General features: G+C 51.0%; 1 protein-coding gene across 1 annotated transcript in view; it reads right to left on the minus strand.

The window, feature by feature from the left end:
• Window positions 1-16,049, minus strand: part of Svop (SV2 related protein) — a 64,359-nt gene that overhangs the window by 26,223 nt on the left and 22,087 nt on the right. The window contains exons 2-6 of the mRNA XM_076922453.1: window positions 12,649-12,809; window positions 12,213-12,298; window positions 10,035-10,133; window positions 6,956-7,027; window positions 3,631-3,755 (exon numbers count right to left, since the gene is read on the minus strand). Of these exons, the coding sequence (XP_076778568.1) occupies window positions 3,631-3,755; window positions 6,956-7,027; window positions 10,035-10,133; window positions 12,213-12,298; window positions 12,649-12,809 (543 nt within the window). The remainder of the gene's footprint in view (window positions 1-3,630; window positions 3,756-6,955; window positions 7,028-10,034; window positions 10,134-12,212; window positions 12,299-12,648; window positions 12,810-16,049) is intronic.

The following is a 16,049-nucleotide window of genomic DNA, read 5'->3' on the forward strand; positions in this document are numbered from 1 at the left end:
CGCGCATGCTCATGCAGAAATTAACCTTGGGGTGAGCTGAACCTCCCACTCTGCTGGCCGCCTTTCATGGTGCCAGAGGGGCAAGGCAGGCTGCGGGTGGAGAATTGTCACCAACATTCCTGCTTGCTTAGGGCCTTTCGTGCTGAAATATTGACATGCCGGTCATAGCGTGCCTGCTTGTGCAGTAGTGGCTCAGCTGTCATGGGTAAGACCAACCACCCTCCCGTTGGATTTAAGGCCCGCTCCACAAGGGGAGTTCATATGTGGCACTGTAATCCAGGACAAAAACCCATTGGTGAGAAGGTCATAGGACCCAATGGGGAAACAACTTCTATGGTTTTTCTAGATGAACGTGATGTGCCTGTCAAACTGCCTTCTATACATGTGTTTATACCCATAGATCCTGGTTTTTCTAGATGAACGTGATATGCCTGTCCAACTGCCTTCTATGTGTATGTTTACACCCATAGACCCTTACTATTACCTGCCTTAACTCAACCGATAGCAAAGCTCCCAAGATCAAGTGACTGTTACTATGGCATGCTGGCCTGTTTCTTAGCCGTAGGTGGACATCTATAGTCACTCCTTTCCAAGGCTCGGGGATCACTGGAGAAGACCAGGCAGAAAGAATTTAAGAGATGGAGGAACCGGTGGAGTGTTGTGTAACAGTTCCCTCGAAGATTGAAACATTCCATGCTGCAGGGAAGCTGCTTAAGCAGGAAGGTATACAACTCAGTGTAGCTTCAGGAAGTCCCTGAAACTTACAGGACTCACTAGACTGCTCCCTGCTGGAATAAATGGTAAAATCTGAGTTACTCCCAGAGGAGTGAAGAATCAGAGACCCTCTGAACTGCCCAGAAGAGGCTCAAGCCAACCGGAGCACCTGAAAAGGACACTTTCCAACCTGTTGAGCTGCCTGCAGGTTGTGCAGTATGCCCCAGGTTCCCAGCTTTGTGAGCTGTCACCCTACCTGGGGTAGCCTTGATGATGCAACTATCTTTGAGTCATTTCTGTACCTGTAAGTAACCCCTCACCCCTATTCCTATAAGTAACCCCAGTAAAACTCATTGGTTCACCAAGTTGGAGTTGGGTGATGAAGGGACTCTGGCCAGCTTGAACGTGGTGAACATGGCTAGGGCAAGCCTCGCCCTTCTCCCCCATTCCCTCTGTCTTGCCAAAAATAGATTACATTCCTAAACTAGCCCCGACGGTCTATTCCCTTATTTGGGCACTTCCTCCTCTGGAGGCTGACTACCAAGGTCCAGCTATCAAAGTATTGAAGTCGGCAATCAAAAGCCCCTTTTGGCTCACCTAATCAACATGCCCAATCAAAACATCCCACTGCACCGTAGCCCATTCTAACAGAGCCCTCCCTTTTTCTCTTAAAAGGTACACCCGCAAGGTCATTTGCTGCTGTTTTTCTGTCTGAGTCAGAGAGCAGCCACTTTAACGTTTCTTGTGAAAACAGGTTTTCTGGTGTGCTTCCTGCCTAATCAGGGACCCCGAAAGGGAACCCCGGCGTGCAGAGGTCTCCTTCAGGTGATAGCTGTACTTTCGTCCATAGTGGGATCCCACCCAGTCTGGGGTGCGTAGACACGTGTGCTGGGTCTCCAGGACAAGTTCTGTCACACCACGCCTGGTGTGCTCACCTCCCCGCCTGTACCGGGGACTCTGGGAATGACACGTTTCCCAGCCTTTGGGGAAGAACCCTTTAGTCATGAGGCGCCCTGCAGTCGGTTTGGGGTATAATCTTTCTTTCTTCTAGTTACTTATAAGTCTTCATTTACTCATCAGCATCCAGAAGTTTGTCAACATTTCTGCTTGTGTGACAGCATCTTTTCTTTGCTATGAGCTTCGTCCGCTCACCTCTGCCTCATTTCCGGGAGATTTGTGAGCTGAAGCTCACATGGCTGTGGCATTCCTGAGCATCCCTAGAGGAGGAGCCGCTATGGTTCCTCCAGCCACCAGGGGGCGCTGCTCTTTGACCAGTGGTTCATGTGCGAGAATCCTGGGCGCTGGGCTACAGTTGTGCCACGGGTTACCAGCTGCTGCCAACCCAGATTTATGGCTGTGTCTCTGTTAATGGCCTCTGCTTAGAGCTCCAGTGGTTTTTTTAATTCCAGAATAGTGTGAAACTGTATTCTCCCAGGCATTGTCCTGGGCTCTTCACATGTGGGGGTCATAATACTCTGAGGGACCCAGGAGGTGTGGACGCCAACCAAACTGATGTGGAGAACGGATCAGGGTCTTGTCTGAGATCACAGCGCAGAATCAGGGTCCAAATCCAGGCCTTCTGGTCTGCAGGTCCTGTGGTGCCACCATATTGACTCAGGGCAAACCTGCCCTTCCTAGATTGTCTCTCCAGACTGTCCCTGAAGCAGCCCCAGCAGGGAGTTCATGGTCTATACATAACCACGTGCTGCCCCACCCCGGCACTGATATTCTGAGCAATGGGTAGGCTCCAGCTTGGACATGTGCTCTGTAGGAATGAAGCGTGCTGAAGATGGTTTTAAACCAACATTCCCGTTAAAAAGGACAGATGGTTCTAGAAGTCGAGAAGGCGTTGAAGCTGGAGTGGTCTTTGTTAGCATCATAGAGTCTGTGGGGGTAGATTCCTGTGGACTTGATGTTAGCACCTTCCAGAGGTCTTGACTCATAGACAGAAGGCTTTCATAGTGGGACCATTCAAGAATTCCGTAAGATTTTTTAAAAAATATTTATTTATTTATTTATTTATTTAGTATATGAGTATATTATTGCTGTCTTCAGACACACCAGAAGAGGGCATCAGATCCCATTACAGATGGTTGTGAGCCACCATGTGGTTGCTGGGAATTAAACTCAGGATCTCTGGAAGAGCAGTCAGTGCTCTTAACCACTGAGGTACCTTTCAAGCCCAGCCAGTAAGATTTTTGTTTGTTTGTTTTTGTTTTTGAGACAGGATCTCATTCTGTTGCTCTGGCTAGCCTAGCACTTACTATGTAGACCAGGGTATCCTCATATTCTTAGAGCTCCATCTGCCTTTGCCTCCCAAGTGTTGGCATGAAAGGCGTGTGCCACCACATCTGGCCAAAAGTCCCACAATCAACCGCTACCACTTAGTAACTGCCGGTAGTCATGCTGTGTGTGTGTTCAACATGCCATCGAAGTTGGGTCTGGTTTGTTCCGGCTTCTCTTTTAGGGCCTTTGGACACTGCTGGTGCTGATGTCATCTGAAGGATACAGATGCTAGTGGTGCCCTCTCCTGTGTGGCTCCAGGTTCTAGAAGCCCTGCACAGCCATCCCCACACTCCAAGGCAGCGAGGACACAGTCATCCATCTTCCCCTTATCTCCAAGGCACTGGTACCTAAACCTGAGGCTGTTCGCCTCCCTCCTACGAAGTGATGTAGCATTTGATAGAGACAGCCATGCTCACGCCTCCGTGTGTTATAAATTACCTCTGGATGACTGATAGCACAGGAGCGAGGTACAGGTGCTAGCCAGGTGTCTGCTCTTCTGTATTATTGACTGACTAATGACCAGGGGGGTGGGGCTACATGCTCACTTCTCTGCTGAGTGTTTTTAAATCCGGACGTTGCTGAACCCGTGCATGCAGAAGATAGCTATGCCAGTGCTGGGTATTTACTTACGACTGGGGCACCCCTCCAATCCCAAAGCCCACCAGGCCTCGGAGCACCAGGATCCAGCTATACACGGGCGCGAAGGCGCTGAGGATGCCGTAGTACAGGGTCCAGAGCACGCTGATCTTCAGCCCCTGTGGAGGAGGAGACACAAAATCACAGGAGCCTTGAGCACCTCCAGGTAGCACGTGTCTGCAGGCAGCGAGAGCTACCAATGAAGGATGGTGCAGCCCAGGCTGGGGCACCTGCTCTGGGTTCTAGCCCAGCCATCACGCTTGTTTGCTTGTTTGTTTGTTTGATTGTTTTGCAGACAGGGTTTGCATAGCTCTGGCTGTTCTGCAACTCACTCTGTAGACCAGGCTGGCCTCTGCCTCCAGAGTACTGGGATTAAAGGCATGCACCATCACTGCCTGGTGCCATTTTTAAAAACGATTTATTTATTTCATGTATGTGAGTACACCGTTGCCGTCTTCAGAGACACCATAAGAGGACATTGGATCCCGTTACAGATGGTTGTGAGCCACCATGTGGTTGCTGGGATTTGAACTCAGGACCTTTGGAAGAGCAGTCAGTGCTTTTAAATGCTGAACCATCTTTCCACACACACCCACACACCCTTTTCTTTTTAAATTAAAAAGTTACTAGCGGGGCTGGAGAGATGGTTCTACAGTTAAAAGTGCTGGCTGTTCTTCTAGTGGACCTGGGTTCAGTTCTCAGCATTCAAATGGCAAACTCAATTGTCTGTAACTACAATCCCAGGAGATCGGCAAACACCTGTGCGTGTTACACAGGCTTCATTTTGCTTTTCGAGACAGTCTCAGGTAGCCCAGGCCAGCCTTGGTCTCACTGTGTGCTAGGGGTGCCCTTGAACGGCCGAATCTCCTGTTCCCTCCTATGTGCTAGGTTACAAGCACTCGCCAGCCACGCCCAGTTTTATCCAGTGCTGACCTAGAAGCTGGCCCGCTCTGTGTGGGACAAGCGCTCTGCCCACTGAGCTGTGCCGCAGCTCACCTAGCCCGACACACATTTTCTGGTTGAACCCTGACCCCAAGTCACTCTTTACTCTTTGTCTTTCCTTTGCCACCTTTATTTTGCAGGGAAACAGGCTCAGAGAGGTAAATCAACTTCCTGGAGGCTGCCTTGCTCCACAAGGGTGGGAATGTGGGGTGGGGAGAGGGACACACACACACACACACACACGTGCGTGCACACATTCACACACACACATACACACACATACATCTCTCTCTCTCTCTCTCTCTCTCTCTGTCTCTCTCTCTCTGTCTCTCTCTCTGTCTCTCTCTCTCTCTCTCTCTCTCTCTCTCTCTCTCTCTCTCTGTCTCTCTGTCTCTCTGTCTCTCTGTCTCTCTCTCTCACCTTTCCATAACTAACAATAGCCCCCAGGCCATAGGAACTTCCTTAGAACCAAAGCGTTTCACTGCACGCAGATACCCACGTGGACATGGAAAACAACCCCTAGACCAGGACGATAAGAAGCCACTCTCTGGTTGATCACTATGGTAGGTTGCTGCTGCCGGGTGTGCCCAGGCCCCTGGATGAACAGGGGGTGGGGTAGGGGATGTGGGGGAGGGATGGGGAATGGGAGAGGGTGGAGGAGGGGCCTTCCTAACACAGCCGGCTCCTAGCTTCCTGTGTTCAGATAGAAACTCCATCTTGGAAGACAAAGCCCTGCCATTGGGGAAACACCTCTCCAGAATTTCCAGCTGGTCACACCAGCCGCATGTTTTTGGTGTGAAGCTTAGCTCGCCTGGGAGCAGAGCCCGCAGAACACGTTAAGGGCCAGCCCTCTACACAGACTCATTTCCGTGCGACTGATCTCCTGGCTTTTTGGGGGGGAGAAATCAGTCTGCCTGCCCGAAGCTAAGGTCATGGTGAAGGATGCGGGCTCTCGGGAGGCAGGCACGGGGTGGGGGTGCTGGCCGCTATGGCCGCCGAGAACGGGCAAAGGCCAGCTGTAAGAACATAATAGACATTTATGAAGTGATTTGTCCATGCCAAGACCTTGTGTTTAAGCCCCTTCTCTTTGAAATCGCTCTGTGGCATGTTAGAGCTGGCTCACGGATGCCTGAGGACCCAAGGGTCAAGGACTCTGTACAGGGAGCAGCAGCTGCACCTGACCCCAGGCAGCCTGGCTCTGGGCCATGCTTTCCACAGAGATGCTTTTTTCTCCTTTGCCAAAATGAACCGAGCACGTGGGAATTGGACGGGGCACTAGTGGTCTCAGGTGGTGGAGAAAGGTGGTTTGGAATTAACTGCAAGTGACAGCAGGGTTGGGAGGCCGCCATCTTGTCTCCAGACCAGATCTCTCAGCGCCACTTATATGTTAGAATTATTCTTTGTGGTACAGGGGCCATATGCACGGTGGCATCTGGACAGGAATCCTGGCTTCTAACTGTGAGATGCCGGGGAGATTATCACCTTCCCTCAGTTTGGGACAAATTGGTCTGTCAGATGCACCTCTCCCCTGTATTGAGAAGCAGTCTTCTAGGAGGTGCAGAATGAGTTATGATTCATAGATTTAGTAAATGTCACTATTGAAAACCCATCTGTGAATTTTTAAAATCTAAACAAACTCTTGGGTCGGTGAGACGGCTCAGCAGGTAAAAGTTCCTGCCAGAGTGGACTCCCAAGATATTACCTTTTGACCTCTACACATGCGCTGTGGCACAGGAGTGTGCACACACACACACACACACACACACATATACATATATACATATGTATATATATACATATATACACACACATACATACACAGATACATACATACATACACACACATACATACATACATACATACATACACACACATACACACAGATACATACACACACATATATACATACATACACACACAAACACATACGTACACACAAACACTAAATTTAAAATAAGATTGAGACCAAATTTCATAGCCTTTGTGATGGTCTATACATGCTTGGCCCAGGGAGTGGCACTATTAGGAAGTGTGACCTTGTTGGAGGAGGTGTGTCACTGTGGGCATGGGATTGAGACCCTCCTCCTAGCTGTCTGGAAGTCAGTCTTCCACTAGCAGCCTTCAGATGAAGATGTAGAACTCTCAGCTCCTCCTGCACCACGCCTGCCTGGATGCTGCCATGTTCCTGCCTTGATGATAATGGACTGAACCTCTGAACCTGTAAGGCAGCCCAATTAAATGTTGTCCTTATAAGAGTTGCCTTGGTCATGGTGTCTGTTCACAGCAGTAAAACCCTAAGACAGCCTTTTCTGTTTTCTACAGGACTGCACCATGGTGGCTGTACCTCAGTGCTCGAATTGACAAGAGGAAACTTACCGTTTTCCTGCCATACTGATCCGAGATGTTTCCCCAGAGTGTGGAACTGGACATCATGCCGATGAAGACCACCTGTGGGCAGACACATGGTTTCTGTGAGCAGCACGGGACAGAAGGGACCGGCGACTACCTCTGACGTCACCCCCAGAGTGCCACAGAGCAGATAAACCTGCCGACGCGCTGACATCCCTTTCTTTTTGAGACAGCACCTGTTTGTGTAGTCTGGGCTGGCTTCAAACTCTCAATCCTCCTGCCTCAGCCTCCTGAGAGCTAGGATTACAGATGGGGATCACCACAGATCTCCAACAATCATACCGGGGAGGGGTGTGCCACTCTTATGTCCATATCTCAGCTGAGGATGCTGAGGCTGAGTTAAGGAAAGTCACATGACAGGGCTTCCATTGCTGTTGGTGACTGGATTGTGACGGACATGATGGCTCAGGACCTGGGGTTCTACAGCTTTCTTAGAGCAGAATTACAGGGATGGTAGTTACAGCACCCACGAGGGTGTTTGTCTGTCTGTCTGTCTGTTTGTTTTTTAAAACAGCGAGGCCTCTCTTTATAGCTCTGGCTGTCTGGGAACTCACCAGGCTATCCTCAGACTCAGAGATCCACCTGCCTCTGCCCCCTGTGTGCTGGAGTAAAGGTGAGTATTTGCTTTTCATTTTGTGATGGGCTTGGACTGTAGAGCCCCAGCTAGCTGGTCTTGAACTTGCAACTCTCTGGTCACAGTTTTCCAGAGTGCAGCGCTGTGTATAACTTCTCTATCATAATCCTCCCCAACTCCTTTTCTTCCCCCTCCCCCTCCCTCTTTCTGCCCCTCTTCCCCATCCCACCTCCTCTTCTTCCTCCTCCTCCCTCCCTCCTCCTCTTCCTCCTCCTCCCTCTTCCTCCTCCTCTTCCTCCTTCTCTTCCCCCTCCCTCTCCTCCCCTTCTTCCTCCCCCTCCTCTCCCTCCTCCCCCCTCCTCTTCTCCTGCCAAGCTTCCTCTTTCTCCTCCCCTCTCTTCCTCCTTCTTTCTGTGTAGGACTTCTTACTGACTTCTCTCACCCTCGGCTTCCTTCCCCACAGAACTGAGAGGAATCACATAACGGCAGAACCGTCCTCACAGGACAGAGAGGATCAAGGAAACAATGTGTGCAAACCCCTCTGCACCGGACCTGGCCCAGCAAGGGGTTTCTGAGTCTTGGTTATGAGCTGACAACCTCATGAGAGAGACCAGTAGGAAAAGGCAGCTGTGTGCTACTCCCCAGGGAGAGCGGCGGCGGGTGTGGGGGTGGAGAGTCTCCCATTTCCTCAGACCCCCCTCCCCTGTCATTTTTCACTCAGGCTGCTGGGTCTCAGTCTCCCGCTGAGCTGTAACCTCATAGATCAAATCAGCCATTTAAGCTCTCTCTGCCTTAGATGACGCTCCTGGACAGTCAGCTGAAACTGGATAATGAGCGAACTCGCTGTGTTCTGGGCTCTATCATTCTATAGCAACTGCTCCTGGTCACAGCTGGGCTGTGTGGCCTGGAGTGAGTAGCTCAACCTCTCTGTGCTTAGTTTCCCACTGTGAGTAGCCATTCCAGCACAGTTATGAGGGTTAAAGGGCCCAGTCGTATAAAGCTGTGCCATGGTGGTTGGTGCCGATTGCCAACCAGATGGGTCTAGAACTGCCATGGAGATAAGCCTGTGGTCGTGACTGTGAAGGTTTGTACACCGGGCTGATGGCAGTAGGAAGACGCTTCCTAACGCAAGTGACACTGAATAAAGAGGAGAGAGACCCGGGTACCCGAAATCATCTCTCTGCTTCCTGTGGGAATGCCGTGTGACCAGCTGCCTGCTCTCCTGCAGGCTGGACTGCATCTCTCCAGACCATCAGCTACATCAACCCTGTGTCCCATAAGTGGCTCCTTGTCAGGGTTACAGCCATAGCAGACAAGTAGCTAAGATGTGTGTGCGCTCTATCCAACATGGCTCCCTCCCTCGGCACATTAAGGGCTCAGGGAGCGTTAGCTGTTGTGGTAGTGGCTGCTGCCCCCTCTCTGGGCCCTTCGATCCCCTCTGAATTATCAAAGCCCGAAATGGAGGGTTCTGCCTCTCTCTCCTTCACAGCCTTGCTCCAGAGAGCACATCACTTCCCACTTACTGAACATCTACTACCCGTTAGGGGCCACGTTTCCAGCCTTCACGTCACACTCCTTGGGGGAGGATGGCACCTCCTGCCCGCAGATGGGAAAGGTGAGGCTTGTACGGTGCATGTGACACGCGCTGGTAAGAGCCAGACTTTCTGAGGTCACCAAGGAGCTCAAGCACTGGGTGGGTAGAGCTGGCTGCTAACCTGCTGGGGTCTCACAGAGGAAGGGGGCAGGGCTAAGGGAAGCGGACACCAGCATTTCCACCCAGGGCGACTGTGCTGGCAGGTTTTATGCCAGCCTGACACAAGCTACAGTCATTTCCGGAGAGGGAATCTCAGTTGAGAAAATGACCCTACCAGATTGACCTGTGGGCAAGCCTGTGGTTCTTCTTCCTTCCTTTCTTAGTTCATTTCTTCCTTTCCTTTTCTTTGTTTCTTTTCTTTTTTCCTTTCAATTATTTATGTTGATGTTTCAAGAGAGTTTTTCTTTATGTAGCTCTGGCTGTCCTGGAATTAGCTCTGTAGACCAGGCTGGCCTTGAACTCACAGAGATCTGCACACCTCTGCCTCCCAAGTGCTAAGATTAAAGGCATGCGCCACCACTGCCTGGCTTTGTGGTACATTTTCTTGACTGATGACTAATGTGGGAGATGCTGGCCCACTGTGGGTAACCACTGCCGGGTGACGTGAGGAACAAGACAAGAAGCGGCACCCCTCCATGGCCTCTGCTTCAGGTCCTGCCTCCAGGTTCCTGCTCGGAGTCCCTGTCCTGACTTCCTTCAGTGATTGTAAGCTGAAGTAAGCCCTGTCCTCCCCGGGGTTGCATTATGTCATGGTGGGCATCAGACCAGTAGAAAGCCAACTGGGGCAGTTTGGTTCTTTTCTGCTTATCCCTGGGGCAGGAGATGGGCAAAGTCCCACAGGACACCGCGGGAAATCTGTGGGTTGCCCGGCCACCTACCGAAGTCAGCAGCGCCACCTGCCAGCTGGGGAGTCGCCACTCGCAGTGCAGCTGAGGGGCCAGGATGCTTAGAATCATCATCTCCATGGCGTCGGCCATCTGTGGGAGGAGGGGAGAGTGTCAGGCCGCTGTGCACCCCGCCCCGACCCCGCTGCTTCCTGCTGGAACCTGCCCAGACATCCTCTGGGGCAGAAACAAGTGAGCTCTCGCACAGGGACCCAGGAGACAGCTGATGTGCCGGGGTATGTTTCCCTGCATCGTGTGTCTGCTTGCTTTCAAACTTTAGTTGTAAATTTTGTAGTTATTTCTCTTATGTGTATGGATGTTTTGTCTGCGTGTATGTCTGCGTACCATGTGCATGCAGTGCCTGCAGTGCCTGCTCAGGTCAGAGCATGTTGGATCCCTGGGATTGCAGTTACAGGACGTTGTGGGTGCTGGGAGTTGTGGGATTTGAACCTGGGTCCTCCAGATGAGCAACCAGTACTCTTAACCACGGAGCCACTTCTCTGTTCATTTTTTAAAGATTACGTTTACTTATTTATTTATTTGTGTGTGTGAGTGTGTGTATATACGCACACACGTGTGTACCCTCTCATTGGCCCCTTTATGTGTTTGGTTGCTTGTTTTGTGAGACAGGGTCTCATATTGTATCCCAGACTGGCTGGAAAGGCAATCTTCTTGTTTCTGCCTCCCAGACACTGGGATCACAGACATTTACCACCAGTGTTATTTGCTCATGATTTTAAAAATGCAAGTCCTTGGGTCAGTGAGCTAGCTCAGTGGGTAACCACATGTTAGAAGGAATGAACCACTTCCTGTCCCTGCAAGTTGTCTTCTGACCATCACACACATGTCCACCACAGTGAACACACACACACACACACACACGCAATCATGCATACACAAACACACATACACACACATCCATACAGAAACACGCAGATACATAAACCCCCACACACGCACACTCACATACACATGTACACACAAGCACACGCATATTCATACACTTATATATACACATACACATGCATGCACATACATATATGCAGACACACACACAGAAACACACACAGCTATAACCTACTCATACACACATGCTCACATACAACATACACGTTCACATTCACACACACATACTGGTCCACACATACACACATACACACACATGCATATACAACATGTACACACTCACATGTACATATACACACATGCAAACACACATTCACACACCACATGAACACACACATACACACACAATGCGCACACATACACACACGAGTGCACACAGACAGTGTAGATGTGCCCCCCCCCCCCAATGAAATGAGAGAGCATCGCGTGTCTAAAACCTGAGCACACGTTTTTTTCCCAGAGGCAGGACGGCGTGGTCCTTTGTCTTTGGATGGCTCGTCATGTGTTCGTGGCGAATTGTCTGCATATTTAATGGCACTTACGAACACAATGTCTGAATATATTAGCACATATTAAAGAGCCCCAGTTACTAAATGCCTCGATACTACTTTATACCTAGACAGAATCCTGGGAAGTTAGAAACAGCTCCACACACGGGTTGTGGAGCCTGGCACCCAGTGAAGGTCTGCTTCTCCCTGGTGAAAATAATGGTGGCGAAAGTGTGGTCCCTTTAGAGAAGCACGTGCTTAGCTCACGTCTCCCATCCCGCTCAGAGAAGCAGCTGAAGCTGGATTAAAGGTCCGTGTGCTTCGGATCATGGCTGAGGGGTCATTAGCAAGGGCGGTGAACACCTTGGATCAGGACACATTATTTTATTTTACTTTTTTCAATGCTGGGGGTGGAGCCCAGGGCCTTGCACACAGCTAGACAAACACGTGGAATTACACGCTGGGCCCAGATGGCAAATGTTTCCTGTGTCTGTTTCCCTGGGTGGGGATCTGCACTTGAAGCCCTGACCTCACAGGAGCCATGAGTCCCCAATCCACTTCCATAGCGGGATGTTTCCTGGGGGATCAGCCAGCTATGTCTACCTTTCTTCCCAGCATGCACCTGGGCCACCACCACACATCAGCTTTGCTGACTGGCATTCAGGCAGAAGTTAGATGTGGAGGAATAACTGTGTTACCCGTGTGTCTGTGGGACCCATCTCAGCAGCAGGGGTGTCCTTGGGGGTACACAAGGTGTTGCACCCAGATATTTATTTACCCAAGCCAAGCCGGTGAGGACGGAGAGTTTCCATTGAAATCTTCCAAACCCAATGGCTTCCACCGCATCTTCCACCATGAAAGTGTCTGGGGAGGAAAAGGGGAAGGAGAGGAGGGATCAATAGCACATCTGGTATTTGTCATAGTGTGGCCATGACACTCATCATCATCACCACCACCACCACTACCACCATCCTCACCATCCTCACCACTATCCCCATCAGCATTGCTGTTGCCCTTCTCAGCCAAGTGTTCACTGATGCAACTGTCACGGATTGTGATGTCACTGGACCTTCTGAAGTTCCAGCCTCCACTTGCGTGTCCCCTTCCGGTACTCTGAGCCTTCCCAACCGCCCCTTCTCAAGAACTTTCTCCGACCAGCACCAGAGGCCTGCAAACCAAGGCCGATCTATGCCTGGGCCACCGGGCTTTCTCACCATCAGTGGGATTGGCAAACTCCTTGGGGACAGCTGCTCCATCATCCAGCTCGACGGCTTCTAGGCCCACTCGGACCCCCTCGATCTGGACATCATGCTCCCCGGAAGCTGCATCGTCCTCTGACCGAGCGCTTTCTCCTGTGCGGCGGAATTTCACCACCCTGGAGACAGAAGCAAATGTGATCAGGATGACCGGGGTGTCCTCCCGATGGCCTGGCTGCAGGACTTTCCCACCTGAGGCAGGTAATGGGCTTTTCTCACCGTCCGGAGCTCTGGGCAGGTAGACCTGGCATTTATGTTGAATTTGGTCGGTGGGGGATGGGGTGTTGGTGTTCTGATCAGTTGACAGTTGGACAGTTGGGCTCTGCGCAGAACTGGGAGCCAGGATTCTCACGGGCACGGCTGTGCCTTTGTTCTAAGCCTGGGTTCTGTTGTGACACAGGGTCACCCATTGCCTTACGGTTCCCAGAATGCATCGGTTGGCCGTTTCCTAGCGGCGGGGTCGTCAGAGTGCGTATTTACACAGACAGACTGTGACGAGGTCACCCAGCCTCTCGGGTCAACTGCCCTATGTGTCTCAGAGAGTCACCGGGAGGTGTGTCTTGGCAGTGTGAGGCTACTTGTTTGGGTCTTTAACCCCTGTCTGTGACACGGGTAAGGACTGGGTCACACCTGGGGCTGCTGCAGGGAAGTCGCTGTGTTTGGCCTCAGCATTGATCTAAGGGGACCCAAAACTTTAAACTGGGAGAATTCACACTAAAATCCACGTACCCGGGTCTCTCGACTGTGGAGGGGACATAACTGTGTCCTGACCTTACTCTCCTTTTCTCTGAAGTTACCTCCAGCTCTCGTCTCCATGTTCCTGGGCTTCTCCTCACTCCCCACTTTGCCCATTCGTCTGGCCCATGAAGGCATTTGAGACTCCACAGAACTCCACGCTGTGCCACTCACTCCTCAAACTATCCATCGTCCCTGTCTCACCTCCTCCCTCCCGCCCTTCCTCCCTCCGTTCTTATAAAGACAGGGTCTCACTATGTAGCCCAGGCTGGACTTGAACTTCAGATCCCACCCCCACCTCTATGTGCGTCACATCTGTGCCTCACCACCCCTGGTCCAGCCTAGGCTATCTCTTGTCTCTCTGGGTGGAGAGATGTGGCTTCTCTGAGACGCTGTTTCTTCATCTGAAGCTCAGAGCAGAGCAGAGTCTCCTTACAGCCTCTGCTGTCAGCTAGCCCAGGTCAGAGGTCACAGCACCAACCGTCCTGAGCTCTACCTCCCAGCTCCGGGGGAGAGAGCAGAGTGAGAGGCTCCCGCCTGAGACTGAAAAATCACAAACAGCAGAGGGGCCAGGAGAGCAACTGAAGAGCAAACAGACCTGTGGTTTAAAGAGGCAGAGGGTGGGGGCAAGCTCAGAACAAACATGATGATGATTTATTGTTATTATTATTATTGCTATTGATATAGTCTCATGTAGCCCAGGCTGGCCCCGAATTCGTCATACATCTGAGGATAACTCTGAACTTCAGATTTCCTAACCTCTACCTCCTGAGCTCTGGGATGCTTTGCATGTGACAGCATGCTCTGTCTGTGCTGAGACTCTAACCTGGGGCTCTCACACGCTAGGTGAGTGCTCTCCCAGTTGAAGGTCTTGTGGCGTTCAAGTCTTGAACTCTCAGCTCTTGAGGCGCACGGAGCTCAGGCATGGACTGTTTTCTTTTAGAAGCGGAGGGAAGTTGTCCCACCTGGGAAGCCTCTGAATACACACATGCGGGATTACAGGGACCTGAGGATAGCCAGAATCTGCATCCTTAGCTACGCTGTGCTTGGAAGGGGGGACAAGGGCAGCATGGGGTGGCTGAGTGTGAAGCCTGAGGCTAACAGTTCTGTCTCCGGCACTCCGTGGATGGTGTGGGACCATGCGCTTTGTGCAGCCTGGCTGGCATTTTCTGCCTGCTCAGTTTGCACGGCCAATTGGTGAGGTTGTTGTTATCACCATTTTACAGACAGGAACAGTGAGGCCCTGATGTCATGTGACATGCCCATGGACACACAACTCCAGAGTCAGGGAACCAGGGTTCCAGCCCAGATCTGTGTGGTTCAAAGTCTCCTGGTCCAGGCACACAAGAAGCCTGGCTCTCCACCCCCCCACCCCCCCGGGTCTGCCATGGACTCCAAACCTTTGCAGAAAATTCTTTGCACAGAACTATTTCAAGCATATAAAATATGCAGAAATCCCCTTTCTCCTTTCCTCTCAACACTTCTCGAGGGCCGAATCTTGAGATACCGCCAGCTCTGGGGGTCGTTCAGCTGATGCTGCAGACTACCCCCCCACCCCCCATTCACGGGCGACTCTTCCTCGGTCACACATGCCTTGATATTCAGTTTTAACCCCGGAGAAAGGGGGCCTGTCACTGCTCCCCACCCCTGAGACTGTTTACATCATAACGTGAGGGCTGTGGTAACTTTTCCAGAACATTCTCGTCCCCACTCTGTTTATTTTCAATGGTGTAAGATGCCCGTCCTGGCCACCCGTACAGTTAAGTGTCCCGTACAGCAGCACATAAAGAGTACTTGCAGCCGATGCCCCCATCTCTGGACCTGGTTCATCTTTACATCTCAAACTCTGTCCCCTCGAGCCCCAACTCTCCATTGCTTCTACACCTAACAGATGTCATTCTCTGTCTCTGCAAAGCTGGGTGCCCAAGAGAGGACGTGAACCAGTAAGATGTTAGTCCTGCTTTTTTTCAGTCCTTAGAATCGAATCTAGGGCCTTGTGCATAAGAAGCAAATATTGGATCACTGAGATATACCTATCGCTCTTTTTACTTTTGAAATTGTCAGTTTCACTAAGATACCCAGGCTAGCCCTAAACTCACTCGATAGCCAAGGCTATCCTTGAGTTTGTGATCCTCCTGCCTCAGCTTCCCGAATGGCTAAGGTTTATTGGCCTGAACCACTTCCAAGCCCATTCCTTTGTAAAGGCTGAATAATATTCCATTGTATGGACATACCGCAGTTTTTTCCGCAGTTTTTCCGTTTACCGGGTGACAGAGTCTTAGGCTGCTCCCATCTTTTGTTCATTGTGAAGAAAGCTGTGACAAACACGGCCTTACAGATTTCTGAGTCCTTGATTTTACCTCTTTGGGGCTAAAAACTGATAAATGTTTAAAATCTTGAGGAACCACCAGAGCGACTCGCACGCCACCTAATGTTCCCACGGGTTCCTGTTTCTGCGGGCACTTGCCAGTCATTGCTCGGTCCCATTTGATTGCGGAGTGTGCTGTAGCAGCCAGCTCGCTGGGGCTTTCATTTGTAGTTTTAAGTATAACTTTTAGATTTAAAATCGCACCTGTGTGTGCGCTGACACTGGCGTGCACACTCCACATCACACGCTTGGAGGT

The sequence above is a fragment of the Arvicanthis niloticus genome, chromosome 24 (genome assembly GCF_011762505.2).
Source record: "Arvicanthis niloticus isolate mArvNil1 chromosome 24, mArvNil1.pat.X, whole genome shotgun sequence".
Lineage (NCBI taxonomy): Eukaryota > Metazoa > Chordata > Mammalia > Rodentia > Muridae > Arvicanthis > Arvicanthis niloticus.